This window comes from Channa argus, chromosome 18 (genome assembly GCF_033026475.1).
Source record: "Channa argus isolate prfri chromosome 18, Channa argus male v1.0, whole genome shotgun sequence".
Taxonomy (NCBI): Eukaryota; Metazoa; Chordata; class Actinopteri; order Anabantiformes; family Channidae; genus Channa; species Channa argus.
This window is the reverse complement of record NC_090214.1, coordinates 6,391,696-6,412,704: the sequence shown is the minus strand read 5'-3', so window position 1 is coordinate 6,412,704 and position 21,009 is coordinate 6,391,696. Positions and strand designations below refer to the sequence as shown.

Sequence of the window (21,009 nt, the reverse complement as noted above, 5' to 3'; positions counted from 1 at the left end):
TATGGAAATAATGCTGTCATTTTCTGGGTCACCATTGTGAAACATACATGTATGGGCAAACATCCATATTAGAACCTTTACCTTTCCTTATCCAAAGCCTCTTTGCTATTGGTGGATGGCATCTGAGTAGTGGGGTCTTGAAGCGCATCATCAGCTGCAACTGTTTCCTAATCAATGGACGGAAAAGCAATAATCAACACTGTGCAGAAGGATACATGGAACATCACTAGTGAAAGAGTCCATGCAATGACAGGAATGGATGCTACATACAAACATTTATCACTATGTTTACAGAAGATGTTATACCTATCAGTGTTGATGAAGATTAGCTGTAAAGGGCTGACAGGTAAAATAATGCAGCTCATCTCCAGAATGAGAAGGGAAAACCGAGAAACCCAAAACAGATAGAGACCAGAAGGTAGATCTCACTCACTCTGAAACTCCAGCAAAATTTAAAAAAAACTACGGTCACATGTCCACTCACGGTCTCTTTTGTTCTCATTTTCACTTACAATAACACACATTACAACATGATAAACCTACACATGGCCCAAAGGAATATAAAACACACACACACACACACACAGTCACACATGCAAAGGTGCACATAAGCTTGCCATAGGGAATGTTAGTGAAAATTTAAAAGCTGGTGAACCATTGAGAATCCCTTTTTAAATAGTGACATGTCAGGTGTTAGATAAATACAAGGTTAAATGCTCGATACAACTGAAGAGCAGCCAAAGTGACAACAACCATCAGCCAGGCAGTCAGAGCAACATACAAATGGACATCTTTTCCACACACACTAACCACAGCAGGAGTCCCTCTTGAGCAAACCTGTGAACCTTAAGTCATGCTCAGTCAGGTTTGGCTACAACTCCATTCCATTTCAGTGCCATCAGTTCAAGAGATGAATCAATAAGAGCTGCTCAGTGCAGTGCAAAAGAATGGTGGGAGCGATTTCTGGCAGTCAAACAAGCCTCTTTACGTCAAATTCCGCAACACTTTTAAATTGATTCATGCCCTGAAGTGATGGGACATGTAAATGGAACTGACCTTTCACCTGTGGCGGCCAGCTACTTACTCTGAGGGAGAGAGGCAGCTCCCCATTGGCTTGGCTGGATGAGTACAAGTTGACGTACTCCCCCTCCCCACCCTCGTCATTCGCGCTCTCACTCTATGGGAAAAGAGGAGGGACACAAACCGAGGCGTGAGGCAGCGGAGAGGGGCACAGAGTATTTGCTAAGGGTGGGAGAGATGTCAAGTGTGAATATGTGGCTAAGGAGGAGAGATAGAGAAGAGCCAAGGTCTTTTATTGTACAGTGAGAGGAGTGTTTCCAGCTCAGTATCATCATGACCACCAGGTGGCAATGAAGTGCATCATTTATAAAGGTAATAGTATTTAAATGGCAAAACAACACATGCAGTGCAACATGCTCAACTGGGATTCTTTTAGCACCACTAGTCAGACAGCAGACAGTTAGTGGGCTGTGGTATGAAAACAAGATGGCACTAAAGGAATGAGCCATTATATTATCATCTGAGCAACAATACTGAGAAGCAAACTGCTGTAATGTTACACCGAAGGGGTCCAGTGTGACATTTTAACACATGTCGTGAGAGATTGTTCACCATAAGTATCTGGCTTGTGTTTCCAAAGCCTATCCTTTGCAAGCTCACCGCTGAGGTGTGGAGAGAGTCAGTGAGAGAAGATTCAGAAGGAAGACAGACAGCCACAGAGCCCATTGAGCCAGCCAGAGAACCGTTGGGCCCACCCCCGCTGCCATCCAGAATGGTGGCATTGGCAACCTGGTCCAAGCTCTGTGATTGGTGAAAAGAATGAAAGCAGGAGGGAAAAAAGAAAAATAAAAGACAGGACTAAGGGATTAGAAAGAGAAGATAGAAAAAGAAGCTTTACAACAGGAAGCAAAGGGGTGGGGTGGGGGTAGTGTTAGCCTCGTTCTCCAACACCTTTATTGCCCCTAGACTATGAAAGTGATGTGCCTGAACATGAAATGCACTGCACACTCACATACACCCAAGAATGCAAGTGTACTGGTGGCAAAAGATCCTCCAGTGACAGAGATTAAATGAAAAATGACAAAGTAGAAATCTTTAACAGAGATATACATAGATAAGCTAGTATCAACTCTAATACCTTGTGTGTTTAAAGAATGTAGTTACCATCAGTTTTATCCACTTTCCTATTGGCTTTTCATAAGAATGCATTCGCAAGACATAAGAGAAGCTAGATGGAAGATTATTACACAATGGGATGTTGCCTCTTTTAATATCAAGGTCAGACTAAAAGTGAAACTACCATTATGTGTAGTAGAAGTCTAAATAAGCTTTCATTTTTGAAAATTCAGACAGTTTGTAATGTTTACACAAGCTCCATTGTGTCTGTCTGCCTCTCTCACTGCACACATACACACACACACACACACACACACTAAATAAATAAATGAGCCATGTGGCTCAATAGGGTAAATCAGATTACTCCGCTGCTGCACATGTTACACATATTTACAGTAACCAGGTATGGTAAGGTATAGGTAACCATGCTGTCATATTGCCCAAGTTACCTGATGTCTTAAGTGCATGTAAATGCAGTGTGTGTCTGTGTGTGTGTGTGTGTGTGTGTGTGTGTGTGTGGACAGCTGAGGAGAGGCCTGCCAGCAAGGAGGCAGCAGTAACCTGTTTAAACATGTTACACATACCAACCCTGTTTTAGCATACCAGCATAGAGCAGTACATATAGTGATAAATACTCATGCTGAGACACACACACCTGGAGGCATCTGTTTTTTCCTTTTCATAGCAAAGGTGTAGAAAATCACCTATTTTGGCATGTCCTCTCTAATGACTTCCCTCCAAAACATATTCCTCAAGGAGTTTAGGAATGCAAACATTCCACAGAAACAGACCGTTGATACTTGTAAAGCGTGTGTGTGTGTTTAGGAGGGAGGAGGTTACAGTGACAAGGGACTGAGGCACCAGACAGATAGGAGAAAGAAGAGAGTGTGTGTCAACAGTAACGGATGCTTGAGGTCGAAGAACATGAGGAGAAGAGAAAAAGAAAGAGGAGCAGACATGGAAAGAATGTGTTTTCCATCAAGTCCATCTGGTGCTGCATTCCAATGGAGATATACTGATTCATAGTGTGTTTTAACATGTCTTGCACACCATGGGGTCATCATAGGTCAAACTATCCGAATCACTGAACAAACCACTGTAACACACAACCAGGTCTGCTATGAGGCCTGACCCAAACTAACTGGACTATAGCAGTGATCAACGACACTCCCTGCCAGTGGTCTGGTGATATGTGGATGAACTGCTCCATACATACAACTCACTAACTGTATTACAGAGCGTGTGCTACACAAAACTGCACACATTCATAAACATACAAAGCACATATGATCACACTGTATCTTACTGGAGAAACCACACAAACACACAAACAGTAAAAAAACAAAAATCACACTGTCAAAACAAATGGAGAAATGAATGGGTGGATGAACTAAATTAAGGACCACACAGCAGCTATACTACCAACCTTCGATGGATGTCCCCATCAGAAACCCCTAAGAGGTCAGAGGTAGATGAACAGACTGTATCACATAAAGCACAAACACAGGTGAAGCCATCTCTGGATTAGTCCAGGACCGCACAGCACCCATGCTTGAGTAGAGAACATGAGGACGAGGGAGGGGGTTTGGGGGAAAACTCACCGTGGGTGTAGTCAAGGATGCTTGGCCAATCAGGCAGGAGTTAGAGACGGACATGCTGAGGCCCAGCCCAGAGCCCGCCTCCTCCATGGCCGCCACAGACGGCTGGAGGTGGCAGGAAAGAGAAGAGGAAGAGGAGGAAGAGGGGGAGGAAGAGTGGGAGGCCTGAGAAGGAAAAAAGTGAAAGAAAAGTAGAAAACGTAGAAATAAAAGGGAGTGAAAGAGATGGGGTTAAGGAAAGGAAGAGAAAAAACAGGGTGTTAAGGATGAAAAAAGAAGAAAAAGGGGTTGACAGTTGATTACAATAGTAAGCAAGACTGAATTAGAGCAGATTTATTTAAAGTCCAGCAGCAGAGTGGTGAAGTCAGAGTGATGAAAGCTAAGGAGGAAGTTCACAGGCAGCAGATATAAATACAGGGGAGAAGTGAATTAGCAGACTAGCACTAATGAGCAATTACAGTATATTACACAATAGTTTACCTGTGTAATTTACAGTAATTGCCAGAAAACCAAATACTAGATGTTCATGTGATAGGCCGAAACCTTTAGCGTCCTGATTATTTAGGGCTTTGCAGAAACCAGTCCAACTACAACATGTAGGGCCAGGATGTTAGTTTGTTTAATTTCACCCATTTCCTTATCCTCAAAGCAGCTGCAATGACTTTTTTCCTTTTTTTTTTTTTTTTTTGCAAAGCTGGCTAAAGTCGCCAAAACATGTAAGCCTGGAACATGGGTTTATTGAGGAGGCAAACAGGCTTATTCCACTGGGCCACAAGCTCATTGAGTCCAAAACATGTGGACAGATTAGGCCTTGCAGAAGGAGCACAGATGAGTGCAGTTTGACTGTACACTCAGACAAAAGAAGGACAGAAATAAATGCTGTGCAAAGGACTCCAAATACACAGTTGTGGTGGCAGGAAGAGGACAATTGACAAAGAGATTGAAGAAAGACTCTGAGGTGGCCTGTGTAGACTGCCACTCAGTGACAAAGTCTATTTTCGTTACTGCGATATAATACTCTACGTCTGGTTACACCCCAGAGAAATGGTCATCTGTTTACTGTCCACAAATGTAATGTCTTCAATACTACAAAGCTGCATAGCAACCACAGACCATTTTGTCACCTTCAAATATGTCTGGCATGTGTTAGTACGGGAAGAATTCAAAATCCGGTTCTTTGAGGCAACACCATGCCTCTGGCTAAACATGCACCACCTAATGAACATTCAATGATTTTTTTGGTTCGGTAGCTTAGCAGTAGTAATCATTAAAGGGATATTCCTGTATATTTCAACCTGACACTTTCTCCATAATTTACGCCGTTTTACAATAAGCATTTGAGTAATGATTCATGATTAATGACGAATGTAAAAATGTTAATTATTGTTGCATTAGGAACACACAACCTGCCCTAATTTGCAGGAGTTATTATTTCCCTATTTCTCTATTTAACGACAGGTTCAACTTGGTTGAAAATGTTCTGGGGATCTACTAGGAACCTGTTGCTCAGAATAACAGGATGACTGAGAAAATATGTTTTCAGGGTTTTTTTTATGAGGGTGGTGTTTTAAGCTAACACTGCTAATCGTGGTGTACCTTTTCTTGCTATGACCTACCCTACCCAACCTTGTCTCAATGGGTAGAGCGGCAGGATGGGATGCAGGAGTTGCGGAATCAAATCAGCGCCAACTCCCTGGGTGCCGCCCTGTGGCTGCCCACTGCTCCCTCCAGAGGGAATGGGTTAAAAGAGAAAGAATTTCATTGTAACATGAATGTGCAATATGTATATGTGGAAGAAGAACAACAACAACAAATAATGTTCTTCTCACTGTCAGACAGGTATCTCAATTAACCCAGACAACAACAACAACTCTGATTAAGATAAGCAGAATGCATCTGATGTGGGTCTGGCTAGTCTTATCTCCCACTAACAATGAGTCCCTACATGTACGCACATATGTCTGGTTTGGTGACAAATCTATATGGAAGAGAGGAAGATAGAGTAAAGAGAAGGGGATAAATAGGTGAGATAGATGACTAGACAGGAGAAGGATTGAGACCAAATTGAGGAGGATTACCACTGGAATGTCCTTTAGCCCCAGAATGCAACTGGCATTCTTTCCAATATTTCCTTCCCAGTTATACCAGCATTAGGCTCCACCACAAAGGGTTATTTATATTGTGTTTTGTATTGGGTTAATAATGTGTTCTCATATACAATCTCCATAAATTATTTTATTAATATTATGATCTATTGAAGCACCACAGAGTTTGGGTCTAAGTTTGATTGAAATGCACTGAACAATTTCAGGAATTTAAATTACAGCATTACTCACAGATTCCAACTTAGGGAACCCAGTTTATTTCCTCTCTCTCTTTTTAACACTGGTGGTCTGAAAGGAGGGGTACAGGAATAAAGTTGTGGGGCCTGGTGGCTCAGTGGAATAAAGTAACCAGTTTTCGATCCTTTAAAGGGGTCAGTGTCACCATACTTGAACAAAGAAAGGGGTTTCTTACCAGCTGCCGTTGTTTTGGGGGCAGTGCTGGGGGCTGTAGTGACTCATGGACAGAGTCTGTGCTACTGAAGGAGTCATTGAACCCGTAGACCTCCTGGAAACGCTTGTTGCGCTGCTCATAGATGCTCTCACTTTGAGGCATCTGGTAGAAGACAGAGGGCTGCGGCTCAGAGTAATCCTCCACAAACTGCATATATTGGAGGACTGAAGAAAGAAGATAGATAACGAAAGTTTTATTGTTCGACCAACATTGGTAACCCAACCATGGAGAGCTAAAAATTACTTTTTGGGTTTATCTTTAAAATTACTTCTAAGCAGTTGAAATTACATTCACAGAGAGAAATATGCCATGTTTCAGCATGCAGGAAGGGGTGACCATATGGAATGACATAATACAGTAGCTTAAGAGGAAGTGATGTAGCAGGTGTGTCAGGAAATGACCAAATGTTGCACTCTGTGCCCCTGGAGCCAGACTCATTGTAGCACATCCTGGTGTTCACTTCCTGCCTCTATTCACTGAAATATTTAGTCCATATAAGCTATTCTTCAATGAACTAATGAGGAAGTCAAGCCAATGTCTCTCTGTCGCTTCCTAAATCAAAGTCAGTCCTTCCTTTATTCCTCCCTTCATTAGACACTGCCCCTTCCTTTGCTTTTGTGTCATCTATTCAGGCATCTCATTTAAAGGTCTTTCTTCTTCCCTGCTTCCTCATTAAATCCCAATGTCCTAAGTTGTCCTCACTTACTGTGTCTGCTTTTCTTTTCTGGGAGGGGCGGTGGGCTTGCAGGGACATCTGCATTCTCGCTGGCTACATATTGGGTAACAAACACACCTCCATTTGTCTGAGGCATAGGTGAGATGGGTGTGAAAAGAGGAAATGGTGGGGTAGGGTGCAGCTCCTCCTCTGACAAGTTGTCATATTGAGAGGGGTAGCGCTCATAGAGAGCTCTGGAGCCTCCATCAGGGAAGGGTGATGTCTGGGTGCTGCGTCGTTTCTTCTGGGGCAGGGCAGGAGGTGCGCTTATGCGGGAAGATTGAATATTTTGGTTTGGTTGGGTGGTCCAGTATTCAGGCGGGTTCTGGGGTGCAGGAGCACTGAACCGGGGATGTGAGGAAAGCTGTCCGGGAACTGGGGAAGAGGACTCGCTGTGAGACTCGGGCAAGGGGCTCAAGCACCCTCCCACTGGTATTGGGGGCAAGTTTTCCCCAGCTGACAAGTCCTGGTGAAGGAAGTCATAATCCGGGTCGTAATTCTCTGTGTTGTCTGAAAATTTAAAGAAAAAATAATATATTTACTATTATTATAAAGTCTTAATTATACTCACAACAAATGAATATGAAAAATCATGACTCAAAGCAAATTAGCAAAAGGGATGTCTGTGAATGGGTTTTCAATAACTGATTCCATTTTGGGTCTGCTCCCTGTGTAAGCTTTTGGGTGTTGTCTGGTTCAGTCTAAAAAAAAAATTACTCTGTAATACAAATCTAGGATCAGAAATGAACTACAAAAAAAAAAAAATGAGCACAAAAGGCTGTCTACAGAATGACAACAGGACAAAAATGACCAGTTGTTGCTCAAATACAGCAAAGTCTCATTGTTAATGTTTATACATGCATTAAAGATCAACTAAACAGATCTTTACATTTTTCAATTACTTGGTGACAAAAGGTGTAAAATTAAGCACAGCTTTTATTTTAATCTATCTGCTACATTTCATATTTTTATCTTATGCTGCCCAACCCATGTCACCAGTTCAAGTTTGAATACTTGACTGACAAAAACAAGGCTAAACTCACAACGTGGCACTGCAAACACCATCCACTAGCTGACAAAGCCATTGGCATGTGACACAGATAAAATTCTAGCTGACTCAAGCCTTCCCAATCACCTTTTTCAGCTTTTGCATTCAGGAAGATGGTACACCGAGTCCCATATGAAACGTAAAGTACTTACAAAAATATATCATTCATCCTGTTTTCCAGCACCAGTTTTATTTCAATAATAAAGGATGTGTTTCGACATTGCATTTGAACAAAGGGCACCTACATTAAACTCAATCTTTCAGCTTTCTTACTATTAAGGTTTATATAATGTTTTAATTAGCTTAAAATAATAAAAGCAAAGCCATTTTCTTTATCACCAAATTGTCTTTGTTTTCTCACCAAGTGTTTCGCAGCTGGTGTTACGAGAACACTGACCACTGTCCTGCTCCATGGAGGAGAGCTGTTCATCAGACTTGCTGAGTTTCCCCATACTGCTGCAGGGGGACAGCCGTGGAGAGTCACCCCCATAAGACTGGCTCCCGCCAGAAAAACGTCTCTGAAGGAACTCCTGCTCATAGTCTTGCTGCTGCCCAAAAGATAAACTCTTAGTGTGTAATATACTTTATGTATGTTTTAGTAATGTTAAGTGGAGGCATTCTGAAGTAGATCATGGAGTCTAGATAGAATTAAAGTCTCACCTGTCTGTGGACACTGCAGGGCAGGCTGGAGCCACGACTCATCGGGGCAACCACTGCCACCCGTGTAGGCGAAGGTGCTGACTGGCGCTTTTTAGGTGGAAGAGCAGGTGGAGGACTATTAACAGAAACAAAAACAAGCAGAATAAAACATCTTTGATCCCAGGAAAGTTGTCCTCTAGACAAAGTAAATATGGACAATCAAGCAAGCTGCAAAACACACTTCCTTAAACATGTATGCAAAGACAAATCCATGTATGAATACATGAAGACACATTGTCATCCTGCCTGTGAATGATGAAAGTGAGTGTGTTTCATGTTAGCATCTCTCAGCTGCAAAGTTTTTCAAATCTAAGTTCTCTCAGTAAGTTAATGCAAAATCAAAATAAGGCAAAGAGGAGAACATAAGGTACAACAATAGGAGAGGCCAACGCAAAGACTCTGCATAGGTCAGTCAAACACTCTCATGCACTGACAGTCTTCTGATTGGATGATTGGAGTTTTCCAGGGAATGCCAAGGAAGACAAATGTTGGAATAATGCAACCATGCCAGTCAGAAACACTTTCATCCAATCCAGAAGCTTTATGGCAAGTCTAGGATGGGGTGTTATTATGGAAGCATATGATCCTTTGGGCTAACATACTTCTCCTTCTGAGAGGGTGTCCTTTGGCCAGCATCAGCACTCAACTGTGCTCTGTTCCCAGAATGCAAAGGGAAACCAAAAATAAAAAGAAATTGAGAGAGACAGGAGATGGCAGTGAAAAACGAAGCGACAGAGCAACAAACAAACCAAGTGTTCCACAGTCAAAGCCTAAAGTGTGGAAGTATTGAAAGATTTTAAGAAAACCTTAAATTTTAATACCTCGATTTTTAAGCAGTTTATTGTGTGAGATAAGACAGTTAGACAATACAATACACATCATAATGTATCCGATTTTTAAAACTAACAATAGCTATCAAAAAAATAAAAGAAAAATTGTGAATTTCTTTTCCATTCTCATGTTCAAAAATACTATCTTTGTTGCTCATTTGATGATACATTCAGAGAGTTTTAAAAATGAGTGAAGACAGCTTAGATGAATAAATAGGGAATGTGAACCTTCTGGATACTGGTCTTGTGACTTGAGTCCAAAAGGCCATAAAACGTCTGCAGCCACTAAGCCTAATCTCTGAATCTCACTGGATGGAGACAAAATACAAAAAACTGAGGGAAACTCATGTTTAGGCTTGCAAAGATCGGCAGCAGCCCTTAAAACAACACAAAGTACACGAAGTGCCAGCTGCAGGGGATGTTCATTGGAAACTTTTCTATAAGACTCACACCTCTTGGAAGTTTTCACAATGTGAAATCATGGTTGATTCTCCCCTTTGAGGGGGAGAATTCTACCACCACTTATTTTGAATTTTATATTTTTGATAAATTTAGATCACTTTGTAGAGATCTGTTTCCAGTTTGACATGAGTTTTTCTTTATAATGATTACAACAAACAAAAAAACAACAACAAAAACAGAAAATGTCCATGGGGGATGATTCTTTCCTAAACCCACTGTCTCTTACTTTGTCCGAACAAAGCCGGGTCCATTACTTGCATAAAGAGCACCTATATGCATAGAGCACTTCAAAATGTTACAAATGTAGTTGAAATGTCTGACTTGTTCTCACCTGAGTTCTGCCATCTTGGCTTCAGGAAGGGGGGGTTTGGGAGGTGCTACCTCCTCATCTGCTATTTCAGAGGCAGCCCCTGCAGGAGTTGCTGCTGGAGACGTCTTCTTTGAGACCTCTTGCTCTCTATCTATCAAGGGCCTCTCCGATGACACACTGCTAAACATATAAACGTGGATGAGCTAGTTGAGTGTCTGGATGTTTGTATTCTGGTGAGGTCCCTTTGTACTTACTTCTCTGCTGTGGTAGCAGGTGGTGCTGGTTTGTTAGGAGAGGTGGGTGATGGATGCTCCTGTTTCTCTATGGTCAGCTTTACTAATTCCTGTTCATAAAACACAACTAGCTTTAGTGCCTCCAGGAAAATGTATTAAAATCAATGTTCTCATCATTTTGAAACATTAGAACCATAATATCTATATAAGGTGGTAATACATTTATGTCACAAAGACTTTTTAATCTTCATGAATTGATTTCCTCTGTGGAAGCAGACACATTATACCTTCTTCTTTTCCTTCCGGCTGTTCCCTTTCAGGGGTCACCACAGCAAATCACGTGCCACCATCTAACTCTGTCCTCTGCATCCTCTTCTCTCACACTAACTAACTTCATGTCCTCTCTCACTACATCCATAAATCTCCTCTTTGGTCTTTTAAAGTTCCTCTAGACCTCCTGCCTGGCAGCTCCAACCTCAGCATCCTTCTGCTGATATGTTCACAGTTTCCATGTCCAAACCACCTCAATCTGGCCTCTCTGACTTTATCTCCAACACATCTAACATAATCTGTCCCTCTGATGTCCTCATTCCTGATCCTGTCCATCCTCGTCCCTCCCAAAGAGAACCTCCAGCTCTGCCTCGTGTCTTTTCTTCAGTGCCACTTACTCTAAGCCGAACAACATTGCTGGTCTTGAACACCTTTCCTTTCATTCTTGCTGATACCCTTTTATCACACAACACACCTGAAACTTTCCTCCACCCGTTCCAACCTGCTTGTACTCGCCTCTTAACCTCTTTTCTACACTCTCCATTGCTCTGGACCCCAAGTACCTAAGGTCCTGTTACTTCTTCACCTCCGGTCCCTGTAACCTCACCGTTGCACTTGGGTCCCACACACACACACACACACACACACACACAGTCTTGCTGCGGATAACCTTCATTCCTCTCCTCTCCAGAGCAGACCTTCACCTCTCTAGATTTTCCTCCACCTGCATTCCATTCTCACTAAAGATCACAATATCATCTGCAAATATCATAGTCAATGGAGATGAAACCATATTGCTGTTCACAAATGTTCACCTCTGCCCTTAGCCTAGCTTCCACTACTCTTTTCACAACTTCATTGTGTAGCTCATCAGCTTTGTCACTCTGTAGTTGCCAAAGCTCTGCACATCCCCCTCATTCTTAAAAATCAGCAACAGTACACTTCTCCTCCATTCCTCTAGCATCCTCTCACGCTCCAAGATCTTGTTAAACAAACTAGTCAGAAACTCTACTGCCACCTCTCCTAGACACTTCACAGGTTTGTCATCAGGACCAATTGCATTTCCTCTCTTCATCCTCTTCAACATTCCTCCTCACTTCACTCTTACTAATCTTTCCTATTTCCTGCTCCACACCAATCACCTCTTCTAGTCTTTGTTCCCTTTCATGTTCCTCATATATCAACTCTTCAAGTACTCCCATCTTCCCATCAAACTCCTGGAACCTGTCAATACATTTCTATCCTTATCTTTAATCACTGTAATGTGCTGCACATCCTTCCCATCTCTTCCTCTCTGCCTTGCCAACCTGTACAAATGAACCTCTCGCTCCTTACTGTGCTACCAGCATACAAGTCCTCATATTGTCTTTGTTTGGCCATTGCCACCTCTACCTTTACCTTACGCTGCTCTCCCTGTAATCCTGTCTACTCTCTTCAGTGCTCTCAGTGTCCCACATCTTCTTTGCTAACTTCTTTCCCTGTATACACTCCTGAACTTCCTCGTTCCACCACCAAGTCTACTTGTCGACTTTCCTCTTTTCCGGTGACACACAGAGTACCTGCCTCCTATCTCTTTCCCTCTTCTAATTAGCTGTAGTGATCCAGTCATCTGGAAGCACCTCCTGACCACCCACAGTCTGTCTCATCTCCTCCCTGAAAACTACACAGCATTATTCCCTTTTTAACTTCCACCAATTCTTCTCTGAATCTGCCTTAGTCCTCATCTTCCTCACCCGAGTCATTTTACACATCACCATCCTGTGTTGTCTATGGAATGAGTTTTACCTTTGATGCCCTTTCTGACACAACCCTCTGCATTAATGGTCGCATTAAACGAACACATTATACCAGCCTTGAAAAAATCCTACAGATTAAACTGGACAAACAAAAATCTTTTAGTAACAATTAATTCTGAAAATAACTTTAAACCCTTGACCACTTAGCTACCTGAAATAATGTAGGTATACTGTCATTCTCTATTATATTTCCCCCCCGTGGACATTACGGTAACTTTTTGCATATGTTTTTTCATTTGTTTCAACAAAGCATTGCAAATGAGTCTTAAGGGTAAGAAAAACCTCAGACGAAGGACTAACCTTTACTCCATCCAGCACTGCTTTGATGACAATGGTGACAGATGCCGCATTTTCTTTGTCCTCCAAGTCAATGCCATCCAACATCACCTGGTCTGCCCAACGAATGAGGTTAGCCAGACTCTGGTATACACGGTTATGACAGGAAGACAGTGCCGAACTGTTGAAAGCATATAAGAATGGCATTGGGTGAGGGTAAAGTAGAACAAAACAATGAAATTAAGGCAAGAGGAAGGAGAAAAAGAAAAGTTGCATATGGGTCAGATATTATAGACGGTAAAGATATCATTGTATGTATTGTATGTATCATTGGTGTACCAACATTCAAGGCAGCACAACACAGAGATATGAAAAACAGCAATGGGACAAGCATATATTTGACAGGAGAAGAAAACATTTAATCACAAAAAGCACCTGACAAACTTCCATCTACCATCTATCAAACTACATGCAGTATTTAGGAACCATTTGTTGAGAAACTGCAGGAATGACTAACTACATATTTGGAGACTGGCATATGCAAGATAGATCCAACAGAAGAATGTGTAGCCTCACAGGGAAGGGAGTCGTTGTTTCTGCATGTACTGAATTGTACATTCAGACCCAACAATAAGGTGTGGCACAGGCCTGTACTAACATGCTGCAGCTGATTCACATGTTGGAATATCCATTTGCTGTCTACACAGCTTAGCCCTAAAGAGAGCAGGATTCAACTGTAGCTAAGAAGGATTTAAGGGATGCGGTGGTTTGACCCAGAAATACAATGCCAGCTAAGAGCTGTAGGTTATACAGACCTACATAGAAACAGGTAAAGTAAAACAAAGTCTGCAGATTTGAATGCCCAGACAGAAAACTGATATACAAACCTTTGGTAAATAAAGTGCTTTAATCAAATTAATAGTGCGGTTGGCAGCAGGTTGACGTTGTGCAAACTCTAGTTATTTGATCAACATTGATTTGAATCAATGTGGCAAATCTACAACAATTGGATTTTACTAACATTTAAGGGTAAGATTTTTGTCAAACAAGAGTAAGTTATTGTACAGCAAGTTATTTGCTAAAAATCATATGTTCTGCAGCATGTAGTCTAAGGCTTAGGCAGAAACACTAAACTCCTACTGCAATCTTTTGGGATTTGACTGATTTAGACTGAGGTTAAATCGCCAGAGAAGGCTGCTCCTAGTTATGCAGCAACAACCTATCAATTGCTTCTAAACACAGGGAGACGCAAATCTGTCACCTCTGGGCTCAATACTTTAAACTATACTGCTGAATCAGGGAAGGCACAAAGACACAAACAGAAGTTCTAACATGTCTTGACGTTCAAAAAAAAATGCAGCTAATGTTAATTTCACAGAAGGGGTCTACTTTACCTAGCAAAGAAGTAAAACATTTCTGAAGAGATGATTTCACCATTATTTCTGAGTGGTGATATCATTTCATTCTTATCATTTTTTATTCACAAAAAGGTAAAATCCCTGATAATGTCCAACATCAACTGTAATTAACAGATTAACATATATTAACGGCCTCAGGTATCAAGTCCAGGTAGCTCTGATGTCATCTGTCTAAACCAACAATCATGACAGGCTACTCTGTGGTAATCTACATCATTCTAGTTCTAACATGTCCTGCATCCATTTCAGCTATGTTAGAAGTTACGTAGAAATTGCCAGAATAAAGAGAATGCACTGAGAAATTATAGTGTCAATTTTATGTCTAAAAATAAAGAAAGAAAGAATAAACAAATAATAAAGACAAATGAGAATCAAAGTTCCCAAATCCTATCTAAACATTTCTCTCTAGTTTTATTAAAAACATGAGACTCACCTCTGCTGTATCCGCGCCTCGACTTGAACCAGAGGCAGGATGGCTTCGAGCACCTTGCTGGCTGAGCCTGGAAGCATCTCCAGCACCTTCTTCTCCACCACCATTTTGTCCACGATTGTCTTGAAGTAGCGCAGGGCACTGACCACCTCCTTCTCATGTTCCTCCAACCGACTCACCTTCTGGAACAGGGAAAAAACGAAAAAAAAAATCAGCTGGTCTTAATCCAACAGAGTTGTTTTTTAATTCCTGAGGACCAGACTAAAGGCAGAGACCCCAGAGCATGCAACAGCTAAAGTTGGCTGCAGGGATGGCATCAGGGAGCATCACTAGAGATCGAACTGTTTGCAAAATAATAACTAGGACGATTTAGTTGGACCTAATGTGTGCTTTTCTTTCGAACCTTTAAACATGGGCAGTGTTTGTTAAGCCCATTTCACATATGAACTCTGGAAAACATCCGTAGAAATCGTCAGTGTCATAAGGGTCTCACAGGAGAAACTTCATTTCAGTGAGGGGTCAGCATGTACAGTATGCACAACTTAATAGAAAAATTATGTTGTTTAAAGCATATTGAAGGTAACTTTAAACCCTCCCAACAATTTAGGACAGAGTAGAATACTCCACACACAGGCTCATAATACACAGTTTGTACTAGGGGGCTCGCAGAATAAAGTCCAGATAATCTAATTCAGATATTTGTGTTCGCCTCTGGCTAAAGTCAGAAGAATTTCAGCATTCCAATCCATCTTTGAAAGAGGCTTTAGAAAGCTTATAACGCCAATTTTTTCCCTATAATTTAATGTTCTTCCTGTATTTATTACACAAGAGGGAGCAGAGGAGTTCATTAAGGAAGTAGCAGAGTTCTATTCATCCCTTGATAGGTTTAGAGACCTGCTATAGCTCAGCTAGCCGCCAGTTGGACTGGGAAGCTGTGGGAACCAGCCTGGAAACTCACACACACACACACACTGACACAATGGAATATGGAGGACAAACCTTAAACAGGAAAACTATCACCTCACAAATAGGCAAACAAACAGAGAGAATAGGTGGGAAAGAGATGGATTTCCCACAGTACACACATGCACTGTACTTTCACGAGTGCATACACACCTTGTTAACAGGTTTCTCGGTACACTTGGCTGGTGGCTCATGCTGCTGTTGCTTGCCCTTCTTAGATGGAATCCTCTTGATCTTGGGAGAATGGAACTTGTCCTTCAATTTCATAGTGAAAGAGGACAGATGGGACCGTTGCGAGTCTGTGGACAGAGGGGAAAACAGAGAAAGCCAAGTGATCAGGAGTCAGGAGTCAACAATGCGTACAGAGAAAAGAATACCTCACTTTGTTAAACCGAGGAGTATAAACTGCGCGCTTACTGGCCACTTCACCTATCTGCATACCAAACTGAATCAGGAGATGAATACTAACAGCAGCAGTGGGAGCCAGCAAGAAGCATTGGTTTTATCTGTGACACAATTACACCTATATCAGCAGTAATCTCCCCTCAACTCAATGACAGCGGGATCTGGCATTTCACAGCAAGCTGAATAGCAAACAAAAGCAAGAAAAACACCACAAACTGGACTTCCATGGTATTTACCATTCCAGTCAGGTAGTGTTTTCATTTATACTGTCAATCCACATGCCATCCACATCTCCACCTTACTGCCCTTTCTTCCAAAGCATATTCAAAAACATATTATTATGACTTCATTTTTAAAAATCTTATGTCAGTGTTGTCCAAAAATAAATTGACATGGGTGGTTTCCCAGGTATTAATTAGTTACTCATGATTCTGAGTTACTGTTGTGTCACCCTTCATACCATCAATTGAGTGATGAGAGCTACTCAGCTGAGCAGGTCTGGAGAGAAAGGAAGAAGGGAACGAGTTTATCAAAGAGTCAGACTAATGACAAAAAGACAGTTAAAGCACTGCAGGAGGGGACAACATGCTCCTCACAACTGCAGAATGGATCAATACTCTGTAGCATAACCACAGGAAAAGCTCTGTTGCTTCAGTGCACTTAGATTCTCAAAAGCAAAGCCATGGCAGAAGTGTGTGAGGACTTTTCTACCCTGAGGGTGTACATACCTGTGCTAGCCAGTTTTACCACAAGTCAGGCCACTATCCTGGCAAGATGTTACTTTAAGGCAATGTGAATCATGTACCATATGCTTCTGATTGCAGAGCAACCATCATAACTTTGGTCTTGGATAGTCCTGTCTGTTGCCACTGTGACAAGAGTTTAGGGAATGACTAGCATCACATTATACTGGACCCTCTGGCTCAATCCTATTTGGAACAGGCCCACGAGGAGTGTGTGTGAGTTTACAGCTGCAACTGAGGGTCCCACCCCATAGTTGAGAAACTATGACATCAGCACAATGAGTCACCGTCATGATTGATACAGCCGGTCCCTCAGACACCTTCACACACCCTGTGGCTCAGCTGTTTATCATGCACACAGGGCTGGTTCTCTGTCCTTATACCACCTCTCTCTTCCACCAGTTCACTGAAAATCTGGCTCAGCATGGGAATGACATCATTAACAGAAAGAAATGAACAGGGTGAAGAAAAAAAAAAAAAAAACAGACAGAGAGAGACAGAGAGACAGAGAATACAGAGAGATGCTGTTATAATCAAGTAGGCATTTCACAGACCACCCTCCACCAGAGATGGGCCAGCCATTCTTCCTGCTTTCCCTAGCTGCCTGCCTGCTGCCGTCCAGAGTTATGAGGTGGTGATGTCATTGGTCGTAATGTCTCTTATAATGAATCTGACTAGTGACAGACCAAGTGAAAGAAAGAAACTCACTATAAACTTGTCTGAGTGGTCTGGGCCACAACACGCCTTTATGCTATTTTGCTTCCTAACCTCTGTACAAATAAATACACCTGCAAAACATTTTCATACATTTGTTTGCACTCAGAGCACCTTTTTTGCCCTTGTTGTTTCCTTCTAGGGGGCCAATTACACACATGATGAAATTATTATTAGTACCCTTTTATGAAAAAAAAGGTCTCTGAAATAACTTAAAACTGACAAACGCAACAGAAGAAAAAAGACAAAACCAGGCTGATAAACAGCAATGTGTGGTTGCACTTCCATTAAGTGTTAAATGTTCTTCCCCCTGAGGCCTACAATCTCTGCATTTACATGCGCTTGAGAAACCAGGTTGCTCAGAGATGTCAGCTTTCTCAGGAAGTCAGGGAATGGTGTTTATGTGCACTTAAGTAACCCGATTACTGGTAATTTGCAAATAAATGCAGCAAAAGAGTAATTTGAGTTCTTCTCCACCTCTGACTTAATTTTAGAAGCATGGCTCACAGATTTTAACTGTATAGTGACAGAATGCTGCTTTCTGTTTGTTATCTCTTTTTTTTGGTCTGTGAAGGCAACATTACTCCAATAATGATCTCTCCTTTCACAAGTAACAAATCAGCTTACAAGAAAAAACACTCTAACCTTGACTTAAAGCCACGAAAACACACTGAATGTTACACTCACTGTACTTTATGGAAAACATGAATGAATTACAGTCCTGGAAACAGTTTTTTTTTTCAGATAGCAAGAGTCAATTTAGTGGTTTTTATGACCTGAAGAAAATAAAATACAGGAAATCACTAAAGTTAAAGTGTTTATAAGAAATAATAAACAACCTAGAAAAATAAACATATTTTTGAGGCATTTTAATTATTTAAAACACGTTTCTGCTATGAAATCCCCTGGGGGACATTTAAAACAAACACTACAGTTTGAACAACTCTTGGACAAAGCTTGGGAGAGTTCCCACACAAAAGTGTGGTATAGTGGTCCCAGGAGTCTTACAGTTGCTGAATTGTCTCAAAGCTACAACGCACAATGAGCCAATACTAACACACACACACACAACATTTTTATTTAATATTTATTTATCTTAATTTAGGGATGCTTTTGGCAAAAACACACTTATATGCAATAATCATTTGTGTACATTTCAGAGTACTCAGATAATTTTATTTTGCACATTAACAATGATCCCAAAATTTTACACACAAAAATCCAGGTATATCCACATTATTGTACTTTTTGGAAATGTAGCCATTCCGAGGAGGGGGTAATTATTTCAAACTAACAATATTCTAAACGAGCTCATGCATCATGCTACTTTCAGGAATTTCACTGTCTGTCATTGAGGTGGGCTGGGCTGTCAGTTGCCAAAGTCCTAATTTAAAAGTATACTGCACCACAAAACACAAGGCAAATATGAGCATGTCCACACAAAAAAATGAAATAAATAAATTAAGCTGTCAGAGAATCATCCCTGAAGGCCTTTTAAAGATGATTTCCTCATAAACAAAATGTTCCTGTTCTCTGTTATGAAAATAGAAGATATTTAGTAAACTGCTTGAGCAGGATACTCCAGGATCTGTAATTCAGCAGCGCACATGGTAACTGGTGTCAAATGGGCTTGTCCAAATCTGATCGAAGAACTGACAGGCAAAGAGATTGATTTGGATTTTGTTCAGTGCAGGTGTGAAATATACAGGGCAGTTGGTCAGCACCTCATTGCCCCCACACCACAATCTCAGAACCAGACAGAAACAGGGTGGTGGGATAAAAGGGGAAGCTTTTCTTAAGGTTACACAAACAGCTGCCACTTCATACTGACCTCCCTAGGAGAGGGGCAGCTAAATGAAAGTTCATGTGTTCCAGCCTAGCATATATGGACTTTCTGAGCCAAAAAAAGTGTCAAAGGTCACTAGACCAGCTGCTGAGGAGAAAAAAGGTAAGAGGATATAAAAACTCATCTAAAGGAGTGGGCATAGAAGAAAGTTAAACATATGTAAGAATCTGTTCAACAAAGCAAAACATTAGCTGAAGGAGAGCAAATGAAGAATAAATGCACTACCTACATGAATCTTTGCAATCTGTTTGTGCTCTGTGCCTGCAAAACTAAATCTGCAAGAATGCATTCCAGATACAGTTACTAATTTTAGCATGTATTTCTTTGTTTCTAATCTTAGTAATGTGCCGTCTACTCTAATAGGGTAATAAGTAAAAGGTAAATAAGAATAAGAGTATATAACAGCTCTGCAAGGCAATAGTTGAGAACAGTAATGATTTAAGGTAATGATAATGTCAGCAAGCTACGACCTCACAATAAGAATACATTTTTATTAAGCTCTAAAATGTTTCTCATACCAGTTTGGTGTGTTAGCATGCAAAAACATTTATTAGCAATGTACAAAATACAGGTGAAGTTCCTAGGAATGCTAGTTATAAAGTCATTAGTTACATTAGTTTAAAAAAAAAAAAGAGAGATTTCAAGTGCAGGTCATCTTGATGACCTGATAATGGCACCAGATGAAAAGTTTAGTAATCACTTCTTATCATCACTCCCAATGTGAATCATCAGGCTACAAGGGCTTGCAAAGGCCCTGACATGCACACAACCCAAATCTCAGAAAATGTCTGTTGAACAAGCTGATCGGATAACGTCTGGAGTCGGGACTGAAACAGGAAAGGCTGTGTTTGATAGCATAATATACTTTATATGGGACACAAACTATGTGGGTAATGAAAACTGGAAAATTTTACAAATTTTGTCTCTAAACTGACCACTCTTGTTATCTCATAAAATAGACATGGGCTTATTCAACAACAACAAAGGACATTACATTGTAGTTGTTTATCAAATACATCACGTCCTCATCTAGGCAATAAATGCAGAAAACAAGGGACACCAGAGGATTCACATACTTTAGTTTGTTATTGTAATTTTGTGCTCTTTACTTGTGTGAAATTCAGGCATCTGGAAAAGTTTCATCAGGTCCTATCCATTTTATCATTGAAATCTGAATGTACCTTTACAGATGCAGAGTTTTGGGCACCGTTTACATACATATTTAATTCCCATTTCCAGATTGTTTCTTCAAATTAAATGTTGATGCATGTTGAAACACATGGTGGACCAAAGCGTTTACTCCACCAAAGCTCTGGTCCAACTGACAGACCTTAATATAGACATACAGAAACTGCATTCCCTCAGTCTCACCGCAATTGTGATTAAACAATTTAATTTTTCCCTCTTTATTCAAATACGATGACTATTAATTACATTTAGCATAACCTAAGCTGATACAATGTAGATATGAAACTAAGAGATGGCACCAAGTATTTACTCATTGCTTGAGTGTTATGTTAGCACGTTAGGTCAGTCGTAAGGTAGTGTGGTCTAGGACTAA

At 41.0% G+C, this 21,009-nt stretch overlaps 1 protein-coding gene across 16 annotated transcripts in view; it reads right to left on the bottom strand.

Moving 5' to 3' along the window:
• rapgef1b (Rap guanine nucleotide exchange factor (GEF) 1b) overlaps positions 1 to 21,009 on the bottom strand; it is a 42,416-nt gene that overhangs the window by 7,708 nt on the left and 13,699 nt on the right. For 2 of the 16 annotated variants that reach the window (XM_067484992.1, XM_067484987.1), the window contains exons 2-15: positions 15,894 to 16,039; positions 14,781 to 14,959; positions 12,954 to 13,110; positions 10,609 to 10,697; positions 10,376 to 10,534; positions 9,355 to 9,405; positions 8,714 to 8,828; positions 8,415 to 8,601; positions 6,997 to 7,515; positions 6,252 to 6,454; positions 3,738 to 3,899; positions 1,681 to 1,821; positions 1,085 to 1,177; positions 82 to 167 (exon numbers count right to left, since the gene is read on the bottom strand). In XM_067484992.1, the coding sequence (XP_067341093.1) occupies positions 82 to 167; positions 1,085 to 1,177; positions 1,681 to 1,821; positions 3,738 to 3,899; positions 6,252 to 6,454; positions 6,997 to 7,515; positions 8,415 to 8,601; positions 8,714 to 8,828; positions 9,355 to 9,405; positions 10,376 to 10,534; positions 10,609 to 10,697; positions 12,954 to 13,110; positions 14,781 to 14,959; positions 15,894 to 16,039 (2,287 nt within the window). The remainder of the gene's footprint in view (positions 1 to 81; positions 168 to 1,084; positions 1,178 to 1,680; positions 1,822 to 3,737; positions 3,900 to 6,251; positions 6,455 to 6,996; positions 7,516 to 8,414; positions 8,602 to 8,713; positions 8,829 to 9,354; positions 9,406 to 10,375; positions 10,535 to 10,608; positions 10,698 to 12,953; positions 13,111 to 14,780; positions 14,960 to 15,893; positions 16,040 to 21,009) is intronic. The other 14 variants (XM_067484988.1, XM_067484989.1, XM_067484990.1 and 11 more) reach the window with 14 other exon arrangements.